The sequence below is a fragment of the Leucopleurus acutus genome, assembly GCF_964270905.1.
Source record: "Leucopleurus acutus genome assembly, chromosome: 6".
In the NCBI taxonomy this organism is placed as follows: Eukaryota; Metazoa; Chordata; class Mammalia; order Artiodactyla; family Delphinidae; genus Leucopleurus; species Leucopleurus acutus.
Window position 1 is genome coordinate 111679302 of NC_139149.1, and position 24616 is coordinate 111703917.

The window sequence follows — 24616 nt, forward strand, 5'->3', positions numbered from 1 at the left end:
GTTGTGGAGCATGGGCTCTAGGCATGCGGGCTGCAGTAGTTGTGGCCCTGTCACCAATTTTTTAAATGATATTGTGAGAAAGTTAGAGTTTTGGGCTAGAAAGTAGCACATTTTGTGTTTGTCCTTTTATAGTGTACTAAGTGAATACAGCACAGTTGTATGCTACAGAATCAGTACACAAAAGTCAGTTGTATTTCTGTACACTAGCAATGGACAGTTCACAAAGGAAATTAAGAAAACAACTCCATTTACAGTAGTATTAAAAACAAAATACTTGGTTGGACTTCCCTTGGTGGTGCAGTGGTTAAGAATTCACCTGCTGTGCAGGGGATACGGGTTTGATCTCTGGTCAGGGAAGATCCCACAGGCTGCAGGGCACCTAAGCCCTCGAGCCACAACTGCTGAGCCCATGCACCACAACTGCTGAAGCCCATGCGCCCTAGAGCCCAAGCGCCACAACTAATGAACCCAAATGCCGCAACTACTGAAGCCCGCGTGCTCTAGGGCCTGTGACGCGCAACAAGAGAAGCCACCGCAATGAGAAGCCTGTGCACTGCAACGAAGAGTAGCCCCCGCTGGTCGCAACTAGAGAAAGCCCACGTGCAGCAACGAAGATCCAACGCAGCCAAAAATAAAAATAAAACAAAATACTTAAGAATAAGGAGGTATAAAACTTTTACATAAAAAGTATAAAACACTGTTGAAAGAAATTAAAGCCTAGATAAGTGGAAAGGCATCAGCATTTATTAAGCCATGGAAGACTTAATATTGTTAATCGATCTACTGTCAGTACAATCCCCGTCAAAATCCCAGTGGCTTTTTGGGTAGAAACTGACAAGCTGATCTTAAAATTCATGTGGAATTGCAAGGGACCCTAAGTAGTTAAAACAATTTTGAGAAAGAAGAACAAAGCTGGGGACCTATACTTCCAGTTTCAGAACTTACTACAAAGCTACAGTAATGAAAACTGTGGCTTAAGGATAGACATATAGATCAGCTGATTAGAATTGAAAGTTTGGAAATAAAAGCAAATCACTCCATACTGCTAAATTATTTTCAAGAAACTTTGTATGAGGATATTTGTTTTGTTTCACTGCTGCCATACCTGTAGCATTTTACCATTACTTTTGCCACGTTCAGTATTTTTATTTATTAATTAATTATTTTGAATAAGCAGTAAATCATATGGTTTAAAAATCAAAATTTACAGAACAGTATATAATAGAAAATCTCTCTCCCATCCTTTCCCCCAGCCACCTGTCTCCTTTTCCGAAAGGCAGCCAGTGTTAGCAGCTTCTTGTGTGTTTTTCCAAGTAAATATGTTTTCCCCCTTTTTGTGCAGGTGATGGTGTATACTAAGCTTTGTTCTATACTTCAAACATTGTTTTTATTGAAAAAATTCTCTGCAGATTTGGATAAAATATTCTTCCGTTGTTTTACTTTGCATTTCTTTCCCTAGTGCAGAGTTTCTCATGTTTGCATTTATATTTCTTTTAATTTTTTGTTCTTGTCTTTGCCAGTTTTTCTTTTGGATAGAAATCTTTTTCTTGAGCTAGCCCTAACCCTAACCTGTTAAATTTTCTAAATTTTTAATTGCATATGATTTCATTTATGATTTTTTTAATGTAGAAGCTAATTTTTTTTTTTTTTTAAGAAGATGTTGGGGGTAGGCGTTTATTAATTAATTATTTTTGCTGTGTTGGGTCTTCGTTTCTGTGCGAGGGCTTTCTCTAGTTGTGGCAAGCGGGGGCCACTCTTCATCGCGGTGCGCGGGCCTCTCACTATCGCGGCCTCTCTTGTTGCGGAGCACAGGCTCCAGACGCGCAGGCTCAGTAATTGTGGCTCATGGGCCTACTTGCTCCGTGGCATGTGGGATCCTCCCAGACCAGGGCTCGAACCCATGTCCCCTGCATTAGCAGGCAGATTCTCAGCCACTGCGCCACCAGGGAAGCCCGAGAAGCTAATTTTTATATAGCTCAGTATACCAGTTTCAATCTTTTGTGATTATTTTTCCAACTGTTTATGAATATTTTTAATAATTTCTTTTTATTTTTCCTTAAATGACTGCCTGGATTTCTTAGAGACTACATGGGCCAGAAAAGCTTTTTAATAAGTAGGGAGGAGGACTTGCTACTAGTTACCAAAATGTGATAGACTTTTAATTAAAAAAAAAAAAAGTAATTGAATCATTCAGAAAAATCCTGTTAACATTTCTAAGAAATTGTATTTACTAAGGGCTACACAAATCATTTGAAAAATCAAAAATTATTCAACAAATGCAGCTGGGAACTGTTGGTTAACAATTGAAAAGGAATAAAGTTAGGTATGCAGTACACCTACACACCAAAATTAGTTCTAGCATAACTAAAGGAGTAACTCTTCATTTTGTTTTTATAATGGAAAAGTTTTATCTTAAGGTGTTAAGGTCTGGATGCTGTAAACACAGGGGCTTAATGTAAGGATTGGGAAGTTTTCATGGTAATCACAGAAGACCATCGGGGTGCATTTTTGGAAGCATTTAAAAAGGCATCATTGGGCTTCCCTGGTGGCTCAGTGGTTGGGAGTCCGCCTGCTGATGCAGGGGACACGGGTTCGTGCCCCGGTCTGGGAAGATCCCACATGCCGCGGAGCGGCTGGGCCCGTGAGCCGTGGCCGCTGAGCCTGCGCGTCCGGAGCCTGTGCTCCGCAACGGGAGAGGCCGCAGCGGTGAGAAGCCCGCATACCGCACCAAAAAAAAAAAAAAAAAAAGCATCATTTAGGAATTCCTGACACTTGGTAGCCTTTTTTGTAAAATATGTTGGAGTAGGACAGTACTTAAAGCTGGCAAAAGGTTCATTAACATTTTGAAGTGTATACTTTGGATGGTCAGGTACCTGTTCAGGAATTGCTTAGATCTTCCTAGACTAGAGTTTTGTATACTTATTCACCCTATTACTCTGATTGGGGAGGTAAATAATTCTAATAACCTAAAATAGCTTCTTGCTGCATATCTTGGTTCCTGAAGTTACCTGAAGGGAATATTTTATCTTTAAACTGCAAAGTAATTTTCTGCTTGTGCACATTCCCTCACTACCCACGCCCCCCCGCCCCCACGCCCCAGTACACTCACACACATATATATACACACATATATATACGTGCATGCATGTATAAAATATAACTAGGTAAAAGGTTTTCTTAGAACAAAATTAACACTTAAATAAGATCTCCCAGTTGCTCTTTGTTTTGACATTTCCCTGTATGTCTATCACAGTTTGAAAAGCATGACTCTACACATTACACTTGTAATTTAGGTAGCTGCTACCAGATTGGTGTGTTTTATTTATTTGACATCAAAGAAAATCACTTATGCATCGTTGAATAGATAATACATGTGTATACAAAATTCACAAAGCGCATAGAGCGAAAAGCAAGTTTGTGAGTAAACCAGACTCTTGCTAGCTATTATTCGTCCTCAGGAATAACCACTGTTTCCATTTTCTTGTGTTCCCTTCCTAGGGTATTTAATACATCTGCAACTGTCTATGCATCTATTCCTTTAAACACACATACACATAAATGGTAGCATACTATGCATACAGTTCTACACTTTACTGTTTTCACCGGAGCATCTATTTGGGAAATAATAACAGATACTTATTTAGCTTTTAATATGTATCAGACACTGTTCTAAATACTTGTTGCTTAATGTGTTAAGTGCTTGCAACAACCCACGAAGTAGATTCCTATTCACATTATATAGATGAGGAAAATGAGGCACAGAGAAGTTGAGTAAAGGAGCCAAAATTCACTCTCAGGCAGTCTAGCCTCTCCATGCTCTTAACTCCAGCTATGCTTTGTATCTTTGTATTGATATTTTAGGCTGACTGTATGAAATTGTAGCTTTCTGGATCAGAAATGGTTGAATATTAGCCATTTTATATGGTCCACCCTAAAAAATAGAGTTGCCTCATTTTTTTTTAACATGATTACCCATTTTATTTATTTATTTATTTATTTATTTAATTAATTTTTATGTTTTGGCTGCGCCGCTTGTCATGTGGGATCTTAATTCCCCAACCGGGGATTGAACCCCTGCCCCCTGTAGTGGAAGCTTGGAGTCTTAACCACTGGACCACCAGGGAAGTTCCAGCCTCATTTTTTTAAACAACTGCACAGAATTCCCTGTATAGATGGCCGTGATTTTTAAATTAGCTCCTTTTGGTTGATACTTAGCTGGTTGCCATTTTTGCTTTTACAAATAGCACTGCAGTTAAAATCTTTCTGCTTATGTTATTTTTCACATGTGTAAGAAGAGGAATTGTTGTGTCAAAGGGTATGGACATTTAAATATACTTTGAGAAATTGCCTTCCAGAGATTATACCAGTTTGCACTTTCAGCTGCGATGTGTGAGGATGTATGAAAGCATATGAGAGTTTCCCTGAACGCCGTAGATGGGTGCATTTGAGTTTCATACATGTAATACTTTGGTAATGAGGTGTTCGACAGTGTCAGATCCTGGTATACATAATACAGCTAGCTCTGACCTCTGTTTTTTTAATTTTAGAATATATTAATCTAGATTTTGGGACTTCATAGTCTTGCTTAATTGTGATCCCAGAGGCATTATTCAGTAACTCCACTGGTTACTCTGTGTTAAAAGGTAAATTAATGCATTTGTTTCAACCAGCATTTTTTTTTTAAGTTTTATTAAAAAATAGTTTGAAATAAGTACTAATCAAGTTTGGTATCTGCCTCTAGTTTTTAGTTATCAGTTACATTTGAAGTCTTCAGTGTTGAAGTTACTTGATTATATGATTATATACCTTTAAAAGTCAAAGGAAAAAACTTCCATTGATAAGTTTCTAAAATTTATCTGAACAAATTGTATTGAATGCAGTTCTGAAAAAGACAAGTAATGACAGGTAATGAGGAGAAAATGAGCCATATATTAAAACAAGAAATTCAGTAATGAAAGTAGTTTTAAAAACCAATTACATGTTGATTTCTTCAAAAGAGGTGTAGACATCACATTTCAATTGATCTTGAATCAGAACAGCAAATCAGGACTTCACAGTGGAGAACAATTTGGACTTAAAATATTAGTTGAATTGCAGGATTCTATTTCCCTGTGATTTAGGTAGCTGCTACCAGATTGGTGTGCTCTTAAGCCTCACTTCTTGCCCCTTTGCCAGGAGGGCCCTTGGCTACAGCCATGCTGAAGTTGGATTTGCCACACTGTAACCACACCTGCATTTTTGCACAGATGTCTGTTAGGTTCTAAGTTTATAGAAAGTATTCAGGTAAGGATATATTCCAACATTTTCTGAGTTTAGAACTCTCTTACGAAATTCTCCTTCAAATGCCCAGGATTTTGATATCTTACAGATCATTTTTCAATATTTTTATAATTGCTTCTTGCTTTACCTTTTCCTAAGCTCTGTATATTCCATTTATCCAGAAGTATCAACTAAACATATTTTTGAATCCCAGACCTCCTGTCTTCATGTATCCCTCTTCATGTTTGAAGGATGCCCACCCGCTGCTGTTGTTGTATTTGACCCTTTTCCAGATTGACTGTGGGCGCAAGTGCAGGCTAAAGACCAAGCGATTGGGATTTTGTTTATTTTTTTCAACCATTCTCTCCCCCTACCCGTTTAGATGGTTGACCTTATGTAGGTTCTTACTTTGCCCTTCCCCATTCACCCCGATACCTGTCATTCTATTAAATAGTAGTTGGAGTTGCTAATTCACAGTGGTGAGCAGAATGAGGCAGAATGATCATTTTTTTCTTTATCATACTGTTGATTCAGACCTTTTGCGACTCCCTGTCATTTCCACCTTTCTGTAGTTAAGGGACCCTTTCAAACCAGATCTCTTTTACCGAGTATTCTGTATGTATTATGATGCATAAATATCCTGTCTGCTTCCGGATACATACAGCATTTAGAGTTTGTCTGCTTAATATTTCCTCACAGAACCTAACATAGTGTAAGGTATTGGTTGTTAATGTTTGTTGATCTGAAATGTTCATTTGAAATTTTCAGCTAAAATCAGGTTTTGGAGCATCTTAGTGGGTCGTGTAGTGATTGTTTCCCGTTTCTAGTAGTCATTAAGTGCCATTTTATAGATGCAGTGGGAGATGGCCAGGAACAACATGCAGTTTTATTTGTTTTATTCATTTTTTTCTTTCTCTCTTTTTTGGCAGAGAAACTTTTCCATGTCTGTAAACAGTGCTGCTGTCCTGCGACTGACAGGACGAGGAGGAGGAGGCACAGTGGTGGGGGCCCCTAGAGGTCGGAGTTCTTCAAGAGGGCGAGGTGAGCTTTCATGTGAAGCAAGTAATGGTGGAGACGGTGGAGAGAGAGGCTAGGGAGATCGCTTTAAAAATATTTTGATATTTGGTTTTTAAAAGACTGTTCTTTGGCGTTAATTGCCTAATAAATGTCCTGAACATTTGTTTTCTGAACTGTTTCTCAGCGTATCTATTCCACAACCTCTGGTTTGGAGTAGAGGAGGGTAATTCTAGCTGAAGAGATTTGAGTGTGAATGATTCTAGATGGTCCTAGTTATCTTTGGTAAATATCCATTATCCTCATCCCCAGGGGACCTTACACTTTGAGAGCCAGAGCTCCCTGAAGTGCCTTGGCTGCTGGAATGGCACCCAAGTCCCTGCCAGGCCTCTGTGACACAGGGTCTGTGCCATATAAGGCTGTGTGCTAGGAGTGTCCCCAGCCAGAGAGAGGCATTTGTAAAAGCTGTCTCATCAATACTAGACCTATTTTAGGGTGTAGAACAACAACAAAAAAATTATGCAGTAATCCTTTATTTAACCTGTAGTTTCATATTGTGTAGATTTGTGTCTTTTCTTGGAAGAATAATTCTTATTTTGATATACTTGTTCTTTGATATCTGCTCCCTATTTGGGGTTCGTTGATCTTCTGCTACTTAAGGGCATTCTTTTTTTGTTTGTTTGTTTTTAAATAAATTTATTTTGTTTTTGGCTGCATCGGGTCTTTGTTGCTGTGCACAGGCTTTCTCTGGTTGTGGCGCGCGGGGGCTACTCTTCGTTGTGGCGCACGGGCTTCTCATTGCAGTGCTTTCTCTTGTGGAGCACAGGCTCTAGGGCTTCAGTAGTTGTGGCACTTGGGCTCAGTAGTTGTGGCTCGCAGGCTCTAGAGCGCAGGCTCAGTAGTTATGGTGCACAGGCTTAGTTGCTCCGCGGCATGTGGGATCTTCCTGGACCAGGGCTCGAACCCATGTCCCCTACATTGGCAAGCGGATTCTTAACCACTGCGCTACCAGGGAAGTCCCCTTAAGGGCATTCTTAATGTTTGTAATATAAATATTTACTTGAGCTTTTACTTCTAAGTTGGTTAAATCATAGCAGAAGTGTAAACATACCTTGTAATTTTAAGAGGTGCTTTAGGAAGAATTGGTTGTTGGCAAAAACGGAGATTTAAGCATGTGTGTGTTGTGTTTCAGAAGGTCCACAGGCCGTTTAGACTCCCATATGCATGTGGTTAGGTTCCGTTGGTCCAGAATTCATCTGAGATCTGTGCTTCTCGGTGGTGTGATGATGGTGTTCTGAGGATGGCTGTGGCCTGCTCCTTCTGTGTTTCCTGTGTCTTTCTGCAGTGAGCTGGCAGCAAGGAGAGGTTGCACTTACGCAGCTTTGCCGCTAATGCTTTTCAGGGCATGGCATTGAGAGATCTTATATTAATTAAGAAGTATGGCCCACAAGCAGCTGTGTTTTGTTCCTCAAGCGACCACCAATGTTGTGTATTGCAAATACCAACCAATCTCTCTAAATAGGCTTTAAAATTATTCCATATCAAGAAACTAATGAAGGGTTGATAAATTTCTTGCTGCCTTCTGGTTTCTTTGAAGTGTGTAGGGTTATCCCCATAGGATAGAACTCTTATATTCAGAATTTAAACGGGGCATGTATAAAAGATACTGTGATAAAAGCAGTGACTTAATCAACATTGATGTGAGTGAATGATGTGAAACTAGTCAAATGAATGAACTGACTTGGTGAAAAATACTTCTAACACACCACTGTCCCAACTGTGATTCTTTTTACTGGTTTCATAAGACCTTTAATCTGTGGTTTTGTTTTCTTCACTTATTACTTAATTTTAACTTATGGGTTAAATAAATAGTGATTAATGTGGCTTTTTTTTGCACGGGCAGCACTAACATCAGATGATTATCCTGGGCCTTTCCAACTTGAGAAAACTTTGATGTGAAAATCGACTGACTTCCAGACTTCGGAATATCATGAGAACTAGTAAAATTTAAATAAACAAACAGGAAAACAGCATGAATTTGTCATCTTTTTATTTATCTGGTTAAGATGTTCAACAGTAAAGCATATCTACACAACTGTCAGCTACTGTCTTCATCATTATTAAAGGAAGTATATTTTAATCCTCCCAAAGAATAGGGTGAAAACTCAGACAAGAGGACAGTCATTTAAATTTAACTTTATGAAAGATTTACAGTGTTGTATTTACTTGCTCCTCTTCATATGGGGACTACATTTATAGATGATTATGGGCCTTGTACTTTGAAGATTGTTCCTTACATTTTACAAGCTGGAAAGCTCTAGAATCTGATTCTTTTTTTGTGCCCATTTATAAAGCTTTAGGCTCATAAGGAGGACCGGTGCCAGTGCTAGTCGTAACTGGCAGAAAATATTTTGTCTGTGGTTTGCTTATTTTTCTGGCAACTTTGGAAGGCTGTTTTTCGTATTCATCTGTTTCCACAATAAAACACTTTTCCAGGGTGCTATGTACTTAATGGTTTTCTTGAGAAAATTGTTCTCTAAAAGGACAGGGGACTTTTTTTCTTTCACCCTAAAAATCTCGTTGTAGGGAATCACCCCGGTGTAATATAACAGTTTGTATTACACTGTTTTAGGATCTTAAATAAAATGTATGTATTTCCTGAGGATAGAGGTACGAAACTGGACATTGACTTTAAAATGACTTGAAGTTAAGTTGGTACAACTGGAAGGTAACTGGAAGGTAAGATTATTGTAGTTCAACCCTAGTCCCCACTTCCATTTTACAGATGAAGAAATTGATACTTGGACTAGTTGAGAGGGTATTTATGTACATAAAATTCTATGCATTATTTTTGTATTCCATAATGTCATATAGAAATACAATTGTATTGAGTCAATTCTTGATGAATTATAACCAAGAAGTAGAAATACTGCATGGATATTTGAAACAATTATTTAACTCAATTGTATTTAGCTTTGGAATGCATTCATGCTTTTATTCAAGATTCATCATCATTTTTCTTTGGGTGGTTTTATACCGTGGGAGAAGTTGAGCTAGGGATAATGGCTAAGATTTCATCTAGGTATAAATACATCCCTAGGCACCTCGCTGCCCTCCAATTTTCTAACCTGTGTGTTGGATGCAAATGGTGTATCCAACACACAGGTTAGTTGGGAAATCCTCACACTATACAGAAAGTATAAAGCTGAAAGTGCATACTGCCTTCTGGCCCCAGATGCAACATTTGGATTTATATCGTTCCTGACCCTAACTATGCAGCCATATCATTTATATGCATGGAATCTTTTTTATATGTATTGTTTTGGGGCATACTTCTGTCATTCAGCAGAATAATGTAGATTTCTTTTAATGTCAGTACTTTATCTTCTGTGGCTTCCTGGTGTTCTGCTGAATTGTTTTATCAATTTATTTAGCCAATCCTTTACTGATTAAGTTCTGTTATTTTAAAAATTGCAGTGAACATCTTCGTATATATATATTTGCATATTTGTGCGAGTATTTCTATTAGGATAAATTCTAGTTAGAATTGTTGAGTCAAATTTTGATAGATTAATCAAATTGCTTTCAGTAAAGGCCAGTGTACACTTGAGCCACTGGAGCCTCTAAATTCCTACATCCACACATTATTACTGGCTCTGCAGTTCGAATATTTAGTGCTGCCTGATATTTTTCTTCAAGATTTGAGCAAACGGGAAAGAGTGCCTTTGGTCGCTGTGGAATATCCTTTAAGGAGTTAGTTCACAAAATTGTTAGTTTAGAGTTGACCCAATTAAATTATCCTTTCTCTGGAGTTAAAGAAATTAATTTGACATTTGTGCTTGCCTTTTGTACTTTATCTGCTCTCTTCTCAAACTCTCCACATCTTCCATTTTTGTTGAAAATAATACAATAAAAGGTTTGATTTGTAGTGTTGGTTTACTGATCTTAGAATTTCACAATTGAATTTTTTATTAAGGAGCTTAATGTTGATACTATTTCTTGTTCAGGACTGGAACTGGGACGCTTACACAGTTTTCTAACTTGTTTTTTTATCCTCCTGTGGTCTAGCTACTTCAGTGCTGTCATTGGTCTCACTGGTAAAGATTCAGTGGGCCTTGCTAAATATTTAAATGTAGACATCCTACTTGGTATGTAGACAGAACTTCAGAGATTAATGTTTGATGTTGAACTTGTGCCAGATGTTGACATCTGACTATTATTTTTTTCTGTTTTCTTATTTTCAGGCAGAGGCAGAGGTGAATGTGGTTTCTACCAAAGAAGCTTTGATGAAGTAGAGGGTGTGTTTGGTCGAGGAGGTGGCAGGGAAATGCATAGGTCGCAGAGCTGGGAGGAAAGGTAACTAAAAGGATCCACATCTTGGTATAAAGGTTTCTTGGTGTAAAAAACATTTCTTTTCCGCTTTCTGCAGAGGAGAAGGCTCTTTGTAGAGTTACAAGGTTTCCCTTTTCAAAAAATGCTGTTAATTGAATATCAATTATGTTAGAAATGTTTAAATGATCCTTATTTAAAGGAAGAAGCATTCTAGATAAATACATTCATATTTTTGTGCCAGCATGGATATTTAATAGTTAATTAGACTTGCTATTTGATTAGTGCTCAGTGGGAAGCATCTTCATTTTACTGTTCGTTGCTGTTAATCAAAGCATCTTCTCTATACTGTTTGTGACTTTATATGAAGTCTTTCAAGATGAGCAAAGGCAGTTGCACAGAGATACATGTACAAAGATGTCCACTGTGATAATATTTATAATATAAAATAATGCGAAATAAACCAAACAGCTTAATATCAGTGTGGTTTCTTATATAATAGTGTATCCACACAGTAGAATAGTATATAACCATTAAAGTTAGTATAATTTTGAAAATATCTAGTGATATGTAAAAACACATTCTAAAAGCAGTATATAAAGCTCTGTACAGCAGATACCTAAAATAAAACATGTATCTAATTAAAAAATAACATTTCTGGGTCTATAGAAGCTAGCTTTTGGTAGGTGAGATGGTGGATATTTTTGTTTTCATCTTTGTGCTTTTCTGTATTTTCCAAAGGTTAGGCAGTAACAGTGTATTTGTTTTATAATTTGAAAAAGAAAGAAATGCTATTAAGAAAGATAGGAAAATGGGTGTCATAGATGGGAAGTCTATGTATTACTCTCAAGATTTGTTTGAAACTTATTTTTACCTTTTCTAGGGGTGATAGACGTTTTGAAAAACCAGGGCGAAAAGATGTAGGTAAGACTTTCTTACTGTTTCGAAGTATTTTTATCTGGATTTCCATGACACTGGTTCTTAACAAGGCTCACACATAAGGATACATTTATTAAAAATTACTTGCATCTCTCCAGTAGATGGGGTTGTAGCATTACTTGCATTTGGAGTTCCATGGTTATTTGAGGGCTTTATTGCATGAAACCAGGGATGATAAATATAACCATTAGGATTTACTTGATTTAACTTTTTAGGTCTGTGTGTTCTCTGCAAGACATATATTTTTTATTAAGGCTATCTTACGAATTGAAATTTCAAGTTAGGAAGCAGGCTATTAACTCCTTTTCCAGTGCAGGTAGTATGTCACAGGTGAGAAGAAATAGAGAAAATACTAGAGTGATCGCTTTTGTATTAGAGAGCGAAGGCTAAAACTGTGAATGTTCTTACTGTGAATGTCGTTTATTCATCTGGTCTTTTTGATGTATATTCTTTCTTTTTTTCAGGGCAGTGTCCACATAGATCTATAAAAATATTTTGTAGTGGCTTTTATTGAATGCTTTTTTGAATAAGATGCTCACTTCAGGTTATTAAATAAACTGTGTTAATGATTCTGAGCTTCTCTTTTTATAAGTAATCCACTTTTGTTGAAAATACTGTAGATTAAAAAAAATTGCTCATACTGTATCTTACTTTCTCCAAGAACAGCAGTACTTAACTAGTTTGTTGGGACACACTGACATATTGATCAATTGTGAGACGTCCTATGACATCAAATTAAGATAATTTGAGTACTGAAGGTTCCAGAATGATTTGTTCTTTTTAAAGTTAGAGATGGTTCTTATCATATATTTGCTTCTTATGTGTAGAGAAATGGGTGGAATTAGAGGCATCTGGGTTAGAATTGTGCATGACCCTTGTGAATACCTGTGGGAGAATGTGGAGGTGGAAAAAGGCCTGTAATATTCAAATTATAATTCCTATTCAATAGAAAGTGATTGCTGCATAGGGGGAGATCAGTTCTGGTGATCATCTTACCGTATGGTTCTGTGAGGATGGAATTAAAGGATCATTAAAAAAAATCCAGGTGATACCGAAAGGTTCAGCTCAGTGCATTTTGGTGTGAAATGCTTTGAAACAGACATAGCAATTTTGGGTTATTAGGCTGCTGCTGGCAGTTGGTAATATGGGCTTGTACATATATAAAAGTAGGCCTTATGATTTTTAGTATCTCCTTGTCTTCAGTTTCTTGGGACTGTCATGCTATCTGGATTGGGTTCCACAAGCATTTTTTAACTTAGTTGCAACGTGGTCTCCCTGATCATGTGTCCGAGATATTGTCACTGATTTCTCAGGTGGCCCAGGTAAGTGAGCTGTAAAGCCAGGAGTTAGAGCTGCTCTTCCCACTTTCCAGTAAATTTCCCCCTCTTTCAGTCTGTACTCTATTCACCTGAAAGGATAATGGGGCCTTTGCAGAAAACTTAATCCTTAACATAGAAGATGTGATTCTTTAAAGTAAAAGAATCATGAACAGTTCTTTCAGAAGCTTTCCGCCTCCTAGACAAAAGTATTTGATTGCATTTCTTAGTTGTCTATTTATTAAATAGCACTAGTATACCAACGGAGTTCTTTTTGGGGGTGTGTGTGTAGGGAAAGTTATATCTAATTTTCAGGTGCAGAGTTTATGTATAAATAGTACAGTAAGAGACTTCTATGACTTGAATGGAGAATATACTGCATCTGTATTGAGACTCAGATCCTAGACAGGTCTTGCTCACTTCCAAACTGCGTGACTTTAGGCAGCCTCTCTGAACTGCTGGAATTGATCTATGTAAGTGATGTAGAGCTCTTAGGAAAAAATATACCAGGTAAATCTTCAGTACTTATTTTCATCAGGTTAGGAGAATCTTGTTAACTTTATTATAGAAATAAGAATTCTTGCTGATTATATGTGTTACAACAGTCTTGGGTTGGAGGAAAACCTGTTGGTCTAGCTAGTACTTAAGAATGCCTAAGGTTTTCAAACAGCAAAAGTTCGCAGTGATTAAGTTTCTGTGTCCTTGATCCACTTTGCTATAATTAGTCTTAGACCACTCCAAAGTTCTTTATTTTCTCTTCCTTTTGGTCTAGGAGTAGAAAAATGTGACTTGCTGCTGTTCCCTGCTTTTCACAACTGCTTCCCTTTACTAGCTAGTATTTATTTTAAGAGATGATTCCTGTGTGGGTCATCACCAGTAGGGAGGGTTAATCTTTCACTTTTTTCACATAAACCTGGATAAGGGAAATTTCAGAAAAGAATAACAGCAACAAATCTATTTGAAATCTGATAGGGTGACTTTTTTGGTTCCTGTTTGAGGACAGTTCGATTTTTTTATTGAAATGGCAAATTTACAGAGGATAGTCTTAAGTTAAACTGGAGGTAAGGGAAAGTGTTCATCCTAGTATATGCAAAATTAAAAAAGCAGAGAAAGCATAATTTTCATGGAGTATTAGATTTGGAAAGAAATAATAGAGTTCATCTCGTCCAACCTCCTGCTGGTGAATAAACACTCATTTTGTGTTTATAGAAAAAACTATCTGAAGTTTGAAACAGGAATTTGGGTTTGAAAATACTTCATTGCCTAATTATTTTTTGCTTTTTCTGTTGGAGATTTTTTCCCCTAGTTGAATTATATCTAAACCTTTATACCTGCAAAAACGTAAATATATTTGCATCTACGAGGTTCTTATACCATTGAATGGACCCTAAGTAGAAAGGGAATGTTTTTACTTAGGTCGGAAGTTATTCAGATGAATGGTTGGTTATAATTTTTAAATCACTATTTGATTAGTATGCCTGGTAGCTTTAAAGTAGATATAATTTTGCGTCTCCTTGCTCAAATACCACCCTGCAGTTTCCTTCAGCCTAGAGCTTATCTTAACTTGCTCTGATCACTTTCTGCCACAAATGTATGAATATGTGCATGTGTTTGGGTGTCATGCTCAAATGCTTTTAGAGTTATGTATAAATCTGTTCTTCGCTGTTTTCTTGTGAGTTTTTGTTCTTAGCTGTTAAAAATTAAGGGGGTAATATTTACCCTAGTTTTGTTTTATAAAGAACCAAAGGACTGATCTTTGTTGCCTTGAAGAAATAACAGTTTTAAAAGAGTGTTCACTAAATATTGTGAAGTCATCATTCTACCCAGGGAGCTAGGTTTGAAACTAGGCTGCTGCTTCAACTTGCAGATGAAAATGAGAAATTTATGGCTGATTTTCTTAGAGTTCAGCTGTGTTAAACTTCACTGTCAATTTTACCTTCGTTACTGGTATCATACCACATCCATACAAACTCACCAACAGCATTTCTGTTATTGTAAATATCTGTTACATTCAGATGCATTGATTTCAGCAGATAACCACAGATACAAACTTTGTATAATGTTATATTTCCACAATGTGTATTGCCAGCCATTTTTTTTTATGGGCGGAGGCTTGATCACCATGATGTAATCAGAAAGATGTAATCAGCATTGGAAAAAAGAAAACATGAGATATGATGAAGGAAAAATAGGTGCATAACTGGCTGAGTATATTTAATACATTAAAAAACAGGGCGCTATGGATATTTCTTACTCTGTCAGTCCTGTTTCAGAGATCTGAAAATTGTCAATGCTTTGTCCATTGATATGGATGTCCAGGTCAGTCCTGTTTGGGCTCTTGGAGACCAGAGGTGTTGGAAGTTCAGGAATAGTCTTATCAAAATTCTCCATCTTGATTTGATATTCACCTTTGGAACCTCGGGTCAGCAGAGATGCAAAACAGTGATGTAACATGATCTCAGAGGGTAGGTAGGATGTCCTCCTTTGGCATATTTCTCCAGTGCCTTCCTGCATTGCTGAAAGGAACACAACTAATTCAAAGTGGGGAGGATTTTCATGCTGGAGCAGAGTAGCCAGGGGACTCGATGGTATAATGGAGTGATAATAGGTTAGTGGAAAGATAAAGAATGGACATTCCTCAGAACTGATGCCATCAAGGTGGAAGTCCACACTGGTCTGGTAGAGTTCGCCGTTTTCTCTTTCCTGATAGAGTACAGCTGAGACCCGAACACTGGTTAGAGGGCTAGGTCGAGTGTTGGCCACTTGGAAAATAAGATTAGGTTTACCATCTATGTGAGCTACTACTGCTAAGTCAGTAAAGCGAATTGAGAAAGCTCGATTTTTTGGCCGGGCGATCTTCGCCACAAAGGCACCTAAATTAGAAACCATTGAATTTTTTTTAGAATGAACAGATTAAATATCAGTACCTTTTCTGAATGAGAAGGATCTAGCAAATTTTTATACATTTCTTGGTGCCGTGCCTTCGAAATGAGTCAGGAATTGAACTTGTTAATTTCTCATTAGCCTGAAGGATTTTGCAAAACGGTACATACATTCTTTATTTTAAACCTGCGATTTCAAAATGGGTAAGCACAATTCATTTTGTTACATAGAAATGTAAAACTTTAGTTTGTTATGAAGTGGAGGAGTGGTCATTTCCTGTATTCCTGTCCCTGCTTTAAAAATAACAGAAAATAAATGCAATTTACTTGCAACCAGATTACTTCAAGTTTAAATAGAGATTAGATTCATAGTAGAATGATTTGGGGTAGGGAGGGGACCTGTAGAACAAGTGACATTGAAGAATTTTTAACTTTGAAATTTATACAAACCTTTTTTCTTTTAAGAATGCTCTGTCTCTAAGGTGGTTTTCAGTGTACCCTTCAAGTGCATCCTCCATGTGCCCCCCAGCAGGTAGATCATGGTTTCTTAACTACTTTTGTGCCACAGATGTTGGCAGGCTGGTGAGGTCTATGAACCTCTTATTAGAATTACACTTTAAATGCATTAAAATAAAGTATATAAACAGGAAACCAAATACACTGAAATCCAGTTGAACATTTAAAAAATTACAATGTGTACTCTATGTGCTTTTTTAATGCATTAAATAAAAAAATACAGTGGAGGTTTAGTACTGTAATTTTGAAGTATTATAGTATGATATGAAAATATCTGGGATTTCTGTTTGTAACAAAGTTACGGGTATTGCCAGTGCTTTTGTTTTTTGTTGCCTACATTTATAATCAAAGGAAATACCAAATTTCAGTTGGAAGTTAGTGTAAAAGAAAAAAAAGATGTAAGTTTTTCCTGTCTAAGTTCACATATCCTCTAAATTTTATCGAGTGGCCCAGTGTAAGAACTCTTCTTGTAAAGATTAAGTGATTTGCTACGGGTTGTAAAAGCCAGTTGGTTGCACACTGGGACTTTATTCCATACCACTGTTAATATCGCCCATAGTGTGTTAAAACAAGGTTTTCTCTTTGTTTTGTTTTTTATTTTTTAATTGTATATATCACTAGCCCTACTTTATTAGAGCAAAGAGTATCATGTGTTGCCAGGTTTATACGCAAAATTTCACAATCATTATGGCCTATTTCCAGTACATGCTCAGGATATGTATACTTGTTCTCTAATCTGCAGTGCTGACTGGTGTTCTGGGCTCATTAATATTGAGTAAATGTTGAAAAGATGAACTCAGAGGAGAAAATTCTAGCCCAGTAAAGGTTAAAAAAAAAAAAATCAAATTCCTCTGTTAGGTAAAATGACTGTCAAAATATGCATTGAACATATTTATTCACTTATTTAACAAAATATTTAGCTTCTCTGAAAAACTCCTTTTAGATTTTTTGTTAATATCTTTTTGGCTGGTAGCATAACGATCCCTTTTTTCTTAAGAAATTTCAGTATGTAAAATTTAAGTATAGAGAGAGGTTTCTTAAAATTTCTCCTATTGTTTGACCCTAGGCTCTTCCTTTCAGTCTCAGGCATTACCTGCCAATGATGCAAATAAATTAATCTGTAATACCGTTGCTTATAACTGACTATACCCATTCCAAAACATTCATACATTTTTTTTTTTAAGAACAAAAACAATTACCTGTGGGGACTTCCCTGGTGACGCAGTGGTTAAGAATCGGCCTGCCAATGCAGGGGACATGGGTTTGATCCCTGTACCGGGAAGATCCCACATGCCGCGGAACAACTAAGCCCGTGTGCCACAACTACTGAGTCTGCACTCTAGAGCCTGCGTGCCACAACTACTGAAGCCTGCGCGCCGCAACTGCTGAAGCCTGTGCACTCTAGGGCCCACGTGCTGCAACTACTGATGCCCGTGTGCCTAGACCCTGTGCTCCGTGACAAGAGAAGCCACCTCAATGAGAAGCCCGTGCACTGCAATGAAGAGTAACCCCCGCTCGCTGCAACTACAGAAAGCCCGCGCGCAGCAACGAAGACCCACCGCAGCCAAAAATAAAACAAACAAAATACAAAAAACAATTACCTGTGATGAAGGCCTCTAGCATGAGGCCTAGGAGCATTTGTATGGCAAGTAGGGCGATTGCACTAGGACAGTCACCACTGGGGAACATGGTACCGTAACCAATTGTGAGTTGTGTCTCCAGGGAGAAGGAGAATGCAGCTGTGAAACTGGTGATGTACTTGACACAGATTGTGTGGTTTTCAGGTGGGGCATCATGATCTAGTTCCAGATCACCATTCATTTCAGCTAGAACATACCAGAGCACTGCAAAGACAAGCCAGTGGATAACAAAAGAAGCAGAAAAAACCAACATCATCCAGCGCCAGCGCATGTCCATTAGGATTCCCCAAGCGTCTCGAAGATATGCAAGACCTCTTTGAGCGCCATCCATTTGAAGTGTGCTATGGCCATCCTTGGTGACCATCCTCCGGTATCTCTGAGTTAGGAGAGGAGCAATAACTTTGCAATTACTGCCATCCATCTCAGGCTGTAATTCTCTGAAATCAAGAGTAAATTAGTAAACCCTTAACTGTTTTTCAGGTAATATTAATAAATTCTGAGACTTTGTTTTGTAATTTTTTTGGAATGCTTCCCTGACTGCTGGGCAGGCTTTCCCAGTCTGACAGCTCTTTCTCTTTACATAAGGGAGCATTTACTGACTAAGTCATTCATTTGATAGCTAATCATGGATTGCCTTAGGATATCTATTATTGGTTCCTTTAATGACTGTTAAAATATTGTTTGGCATATTAACGAATCCCCAAGGGTTGGGATTACGATTCATGTCTCTTTTTGATACTCCTGTATCTTTCTTGCACAAGTCGAGGCTTCAAGTATGTATTGATTTGACTAAACATTATGTGTAACAACTTTCCATAATTAATTAATAATTTATAACTATGAATAATTCATAATGAAAAGGAACATTAAATATGTGTTCCTCTGTTTAAATAAATAGAAATCATTTAGAAGTGTAGTGTTGAACTGTCTGAAAATGTTTTGAAGCCACACTTATTGCTAGGATAAGAGTAAGCTTTTAGAGATCCATAGTTCCATTGTATGCTTTATAATTAGCCTGTTGAAAGTTCTATGATTAGGTTTTATTTGTTTTTGTTACTTTGTGGTCATTTTCATGGAGTCTTTCCTTCTATGGCTCATGGATTGCCGCCCTTCTGAATATTCTAGATGCTGATTAGATTGTGGGGTAGACAGAAAATTATTTTCTTGGCAAAATTAAGAAATTCCAGGTAAAGATTCCAAGGTAATATTAATTTTGAAAGTAAATGAACCAGGTACTTCCCTGGTGGTCCAGTGGCTAAGATTCCAGTGGCTGCCAATGCAGGGGGCCAGACCCCACATGCCACAACTGAAAGAGTTCACTTGCTGCAACTAAAGATTCCACGTGTCGCAACTAAAGATCCTGCATGCCACAACTAAGACCTGATGTAGCCAGATAAGTAAATAAATAATTTTTTTAAAAAAAGGCAGTGCCTGAAAAAAGAGAAGTAAATGAACCAGAAGAAAAAGCTTCAAGTTTAATGAACTAAAATAATCATTAAGACATTAAAGGTCAATTTTAGAAACATTAGTAAAGTTAGTTTTTAGCTATAAACGGTTTTCATCTGTGTTTCTTCTTTTCTCTGTGTGGTGAGTCGAAATCTAATGTGCACTTTCCATGTGACCATCCTTGAATATGACAAAGGTGTCAAAGACTTACGCAGAGGCAAGCAGAAACAGAATGGGAAATGCAACTTTGCTTCCCTTGAATCTGCCTTTCTTCTTTGCCACAGTCCAGTACTAGGTGTTTATACATGACTCTTTTCGATGCTTCCTCCTTCAGAAGTAGATGCCCTTGGAAGTGTTGCATATCACCTTCCTACCTTTTGAATGACAATGATGCTTTGCTTGAGTTTGCTGGATGGACCCTCCTATGTCTAGGGACTTTGGGGCTTTGGAGACTGGCTTCCTGTGTTGTTGGAATTGGGCATTGGCCAGCTGGGTATATGCTTTCCCTTTTGTCCTAAGGCTGATTTAACATTTATTGGTGATATTAGAGACATTCTCGTATATTTTCTTCACATATGAGTTGCTGATGGAACACTGGGTTGATTGTTAACTTTATTTAGATTAGATGGTCATTTCTGTTTCATGTTATAAATTTTTAAAAAATCTTAGGGCATTAATGTTTTATAATTTATTATCCTAACAAGTTGTCATTATCATTTTATTTAGTTTTTTTTTTCTTGGCACCGCTATTTAGTGATTCATTTTGCTAGACTTTTTGATGTTTTAGAAGACCTGATCTCTGCCCTTTTGGAAATTATAATAATAACAAAATATTCATAGGCATTGTGCTAGGTGCTTTCATTACTGCATTGTCTCTAATTCTTTGGTATCTCAGCAAGATAGACATTCTTTTTTTTTTTTTAAGATAGACATTCTTATCCCATTTTTCAGATGAGATCACTGAGGATCAGGCAGATAAAAGAAGTTTTCACAAGGCGTATGGATTATTTTGCAAGTCCGACTAACTTAACAGTTGGCTATTTTTTTATTTTTATTTTTTTTTTAACTACAAGAAGCTATCTATTTAGAGTTTGGTGAGATAAAAGTCTGTCCCAAGATGATTGGTACTGCATTCACAAAATAGTCTTTTTTTGACAGCCTGATTTTTAGCACCTTAGAACTCTCCTGTCCCCAGAAGTGTCTCAAATATCCATTTTAAATCATTGTTATTTTATGCATGATTTTTATGTCAGTAATGATTAATAATATTGGCTAATATATATTATTTATTATGTGCCAGGAATCATACCAAGCACTTCACATGTATTGACTCATGTGAAGCCAATAGCAATGCCTGGCACAGAGTAACCTCTTGGGCTATTAGTTGCCTTACTGGTATTAATAATGTTTCTTAACTTTCCTAGTAATAAGTGCCATTATTAATGCCCATTTTATAGATAATGAAACTGAGCCACAGTGAGTTTCCTAAGATCACAAAGGTAGTAAGTGGTGGTCAGTTCCTGCTTAGTCCGTAGTCCAGAGTCAGTGCTATATTGCCTCAAAAATAGACATTTTGACCCTAGTTAGCTTTTGTGAATAACACGTTACATTTGACTAGTTTTGTCCAAGAGCTCCTACAGAATATTTGTTCTTCAGAAATGCTTAGGCTAAGACCTAGATTTGTAGGCAAGAAGGATATTTTCAGTTAAGGAAGACATCTTGTAAGGTTTGAAGATTAGTACAATCAGAATTATTGTACATAGTCTAGTCTTAGATCCTATAGACCAGCAGAGTTAAAACAAAATGTGGAGAGGAGGGTTCTTATAAAGCATTGCCAAATTTGTATTTTGCCAGGTGAGAAAATAATTTTAAAAATATACTTTCATCATAATTTTATAAAAGAAAAGACATTTTGACACTTGAAGAAGGGTATAGCAATAAAGGGTAGTTGGCTGCCTCCAGTAAGTTTGTGAACCACTGTGTGGTTTTGCATTGTCCATGGCTTTGACCTGTATTGTTTCTTGCTTCCTGCCTATGTGAAAATGCCCATGATGAAGCTGTACACTAGTGCTGTTCCACTTATGGAACCACTGATTGCTAATTGTATCATAGTAATTCGTGGGCGGAAAGGTCCATGATTCTTCTTGATTTTCAGCTTGCTTCATTAAGTTCTAAAATTCATTACCTGAGGAGACAGCCTTTGTATACATACTATAGCTAACAAAATCAGTTATTTTCATTTGGGCCTTTTCAGGATTGTAACTTCTTACCGATAGCTTTTGTAGCACTCTTGCTCTAGGCTTCTACAGTTTTTTTTTTCTCTTGCGACTAAGTAAATACATAAAAAAACTTGTGAACAGGGCAGTCAGAAGGCTAATATCAAAACAGTGAAGCATTATCCTTTTTATATATAAAACTTTCCTAAATCTGGTTTAGATGGTGCTGGAAAGTGGAGTATTTGAGAGAGGTAAGATTTCAGTCCCCACTTAACAGATTACCCTGAATAACTCCATTCTTTGCACTCATGTAGTCAGTGTGGTTTAGCATAACGAAGACAGGGTGGGAAATCTAGCTGACTGGGTTCTGGCTCTGTTGGTTACATAGCTGTGCCAGTTTGGGCGAGCTACCCAATCCCCTTGGCCAGGCTTCCTTATATTAAAAAGAGAAAGAAAGAAAAGAGGGAATTAAATAGCATGATCCTTTAAAATCCTACATGTTTGTAAACTTACTACCATTTCCCTCCACTGATAGAGGTTTCCTGTGTGATTTTTTTCTATATAATTTTATATATGCTTGTATGGCATTTAAAACATTATTGTTGCCCAATGTATGTAGATTTTCTTTCCATCAAATTTAAAAGTATCTGATGGACAGACATTATGTTTATACTATTATATTTCCAGGTTATTTTCATATCTCTACAGGTACACAAGTGCTTTTTGAATGTGTTTTTCCTAGTCTGTATTTATATGATTCTTGCAAATTGATCCCAGTAGAAAGTAGAATTGGGATGGTTTGCTTGTGTCTCTCTGTGTGGGCTATAAAATATTTGCCCATTTATAAACTGTTTGATGGAAAAAATAGTACTTTATAAAAATGATAGTTTGGATGCTTCATTGGTCATCAAAATAATGGATTCATTTTACTCATTAGGTTGTAGCACTCAAAATTATGTCTTTTATTGTCATGTTGTAATGTAGTAGTATAGTTCATATTAAACAGTTAAGATATAAGTCATAATAACTACAAATGTTAAATGATTGCAGTATTACTGTGTATTTGTTCACTTCTGGTGTAAACAGTTTAAGACTGGAGAGAGTCATAATCATCTCTCCTGCCCTCCATAATTAGGGCAAATAGTGTGAGTTCTAATTCTATTATATAAGCTCAGAGATTCTTTTATATTTTAATTTCTTATTTGTAGAAACACCTAATTTCAGCAATAATTTCATGCTTAAGAAATTAGGACACTCATCATTTTTCCTATGGCTTAAAAAAGTAAAAACAAAATGATTTTTTTTGGGGGGGGGGTCACTTGTTTTTCTTTGCTCATTTTGGATTTCGTTAATCCCTTCCAAATGAAAAAGATACATTTTTTAAAAAGCCACTGAATTTTTTCCAGGGTCTTTCTCTTCCCATTTCTATATTATAATGGAGAATTAGTATACATTTAGTAAAACAATTAAGAAGAAAATTTCCAATAATGCTTTCAAGAGGACTATTATTCTATTTCCAAAATTTAAGGAAAAAGAATAAAGAACCTTAATGTATGATCCTGTATGTAATGTCTTTGTTTTAAAACTCTATTGGCAATATCAAGCTCCATCCCTATTTGTCAGTCAGTTTTTTTCTCTGTTCTCCTTAAGGAAAGAAATAAGATTGAATATTTTCTCATGTACTCACCAGTTCTTTTGCTGGGCCAGCTTTATACACGGGTAGGTCTGGAGGAAGCTTTCAGAGACTGTCTTTTTGGTGAGGTAATTTTAATCTACAAGTCCAGCTTGTAGGTTCTCTTCTTGGACTGGGTTTACGGTTCACATTGCTCTGTTTATAATGTCGTGGGGGCTGCTTTCAGCTGAAGCTGATGTGATTGGTCACTTAGTCTGCGGGGGGCCAGTTAGCTCTGATCCTGTGGAAAAGAATGCTGGTTTGTTAGGAGGTCTTTCTTTACCCATCACAGACCTTAACAACTCTGGAGAAAGCCTCCAGAACTGACTTGGAGAAGGGGTGCATTTTTTCTCTCTAATCAGGACCGGTCTTTTAGTAAGTTTGCATAATCTTACTTAAGAGTTTATTTACAAGTTCAAAGGGATAAAATTCCCTGCAAGATTTCCTTTCAGCCGTTTTTCCTTATATAGCATGTTTAAGTGTGAGATATTTCCTTTACTAATCTTTTTTTCCTCCATTTCTTTTGGGAATATTTCCTTGGATAAGGACTTTTAGGTAGAAATTAATGAATTGATTTTACTAGTTTTCTTTTCATATCCCATCTCATCAGAATGACTACCACTAATTCTAGAACTAGTAATAGAGGTAATTTAGTTACCTGAAATCTTTTTTTGGGGGGCAAGGAGGCAGACTTTTTTATTTTATTTTTTTAAGGCTATGTACAGAAACCTTGAATAAGAATACATTTAATTGTTTGGTTCCTTACACCTATCTCTAAAAAACACACCTGTGTGAAAGAACTGAAGAATTTTCTTAAATCATGCTTTAGTGATGTTTAGGGGATGTTTCCCTGAGGAGAAGTATGATGACATGCAATAAATATAGTGTTCAGGGTACAGAAACTTAAACATCTAAATAATGTCTAGCTGGAAAACGTCTGTGATCCAGCTTGTAGCAACCTCAAAATGAGCTGTGGGATAGCTTTGTATAATGCCTTACTGAGCAGGACTTTTCTCTACCTCCATTAGCTGCTGATTTTAAAACTTTGATCAAATGTCACATGTAAGGGGATCTGAGATACAAAGGCTGCGATTGTTCATAGTAAAATCATGGAAGGCCTGCTGGGAAAATTATTAATCTAGACCAATATAATGCTGCTTAGAAAGTGAAATCCGCTTTTGTAGATTCCTTCTCCTCCCCCCACAAGTAAAAAATATATTAATTCCTTCTTTGTTTTTATTAATGCCAAACATTTCAATACAAGTTCAGACACAGCACTGCAAACTTTGACCTTCAGAGCTAGAGAAGGTAAAAGCATAAAGGAGAGACTTGTGATGTGATGCACCTTCCCTGCATGTTCTGGTAGGAACTGCACTTTATATCAATT

At 36.9% G+C, this 24616-nt stretch overlaps 2 protein-coding genes across 6 annotated transcripts in view; one reads left to right on the top strand and one right to left on the bottom strand.

The window, feature by feature from the left end:
• Positions 1–24616, top strand: part of GIGYF2 (GRB10 interacting GYF protein 2) — a 126199-nt gene that overhangs the window by 35626 nt on the left and 65957 nt on the right. For all 4 annotated transcript variants that reach the window (XR_014326274.1, XM_082840840.1, XM_082840842.1 and 1 more), the window contains 3 exons: positions 6189–6300; positions 10518–10629; positions 11486–11526. Coding sequence is in view for 3 of the 4 variants with exons in the window: in XM_082840840.1 (XP_082696966.1) it covers positions 6189–6300; positions 10518–10629; positions 11486–11526 (265 nt within the window). In the remaining variant the exon portion in view is untranslated. The remainder of the gene's footprint in view (positions 1–6188; positions 6301–10517; positions 10630–11485; positions 11527–24616) is intronic.
• Positions 11620–21394, bottom strand: KCNJ13 (potassium inwardly rectifying channel subfamily J member 13). 2 transcript variants are annotated; one of them, XM_082840843.1, is made up of 2 exons: positions 17857–21394; positions 11620–15730 (listed from the first exon to the last, which is right to left on the bottom strand). In XM_082840843.1, exons 1-2 carry the CDS (start codon positions 18314–18316, stop codon positions 15108–15110), a joined length of 1083 nt encoding a protein of 360 aa, XP_082696969.1. In that variant the 5' UTR covers positions 18317–21394; the 3' UTR covers positions 11620–15107. The 2 variants fall into 2 exon arrangements, with proteins under 2 accessions (XP_082696969.1, XP_082696970.1); XM_082840844.1 differs by having other exon boundaries at positions 15581–15730; positions 18093–21394.

Bases quoted from the DNA above. Each gene is read 5' to 3' on its own strand.
- KCNJ13 (XM_082840843.1), bottom strand. From the start codon at position 18,316: ATGGATGGCAGTAATTGCAAAGTTATTGCTCCTCTCCTAACTCAGAGA. The intron at 15,731-17,856 runs GTAATTGTTTTT...TTTCTAATTTAG, and splicing joins GCTAGAGGCCTTCATCACAG to GTGCCTTTGTGGCGAAGATC.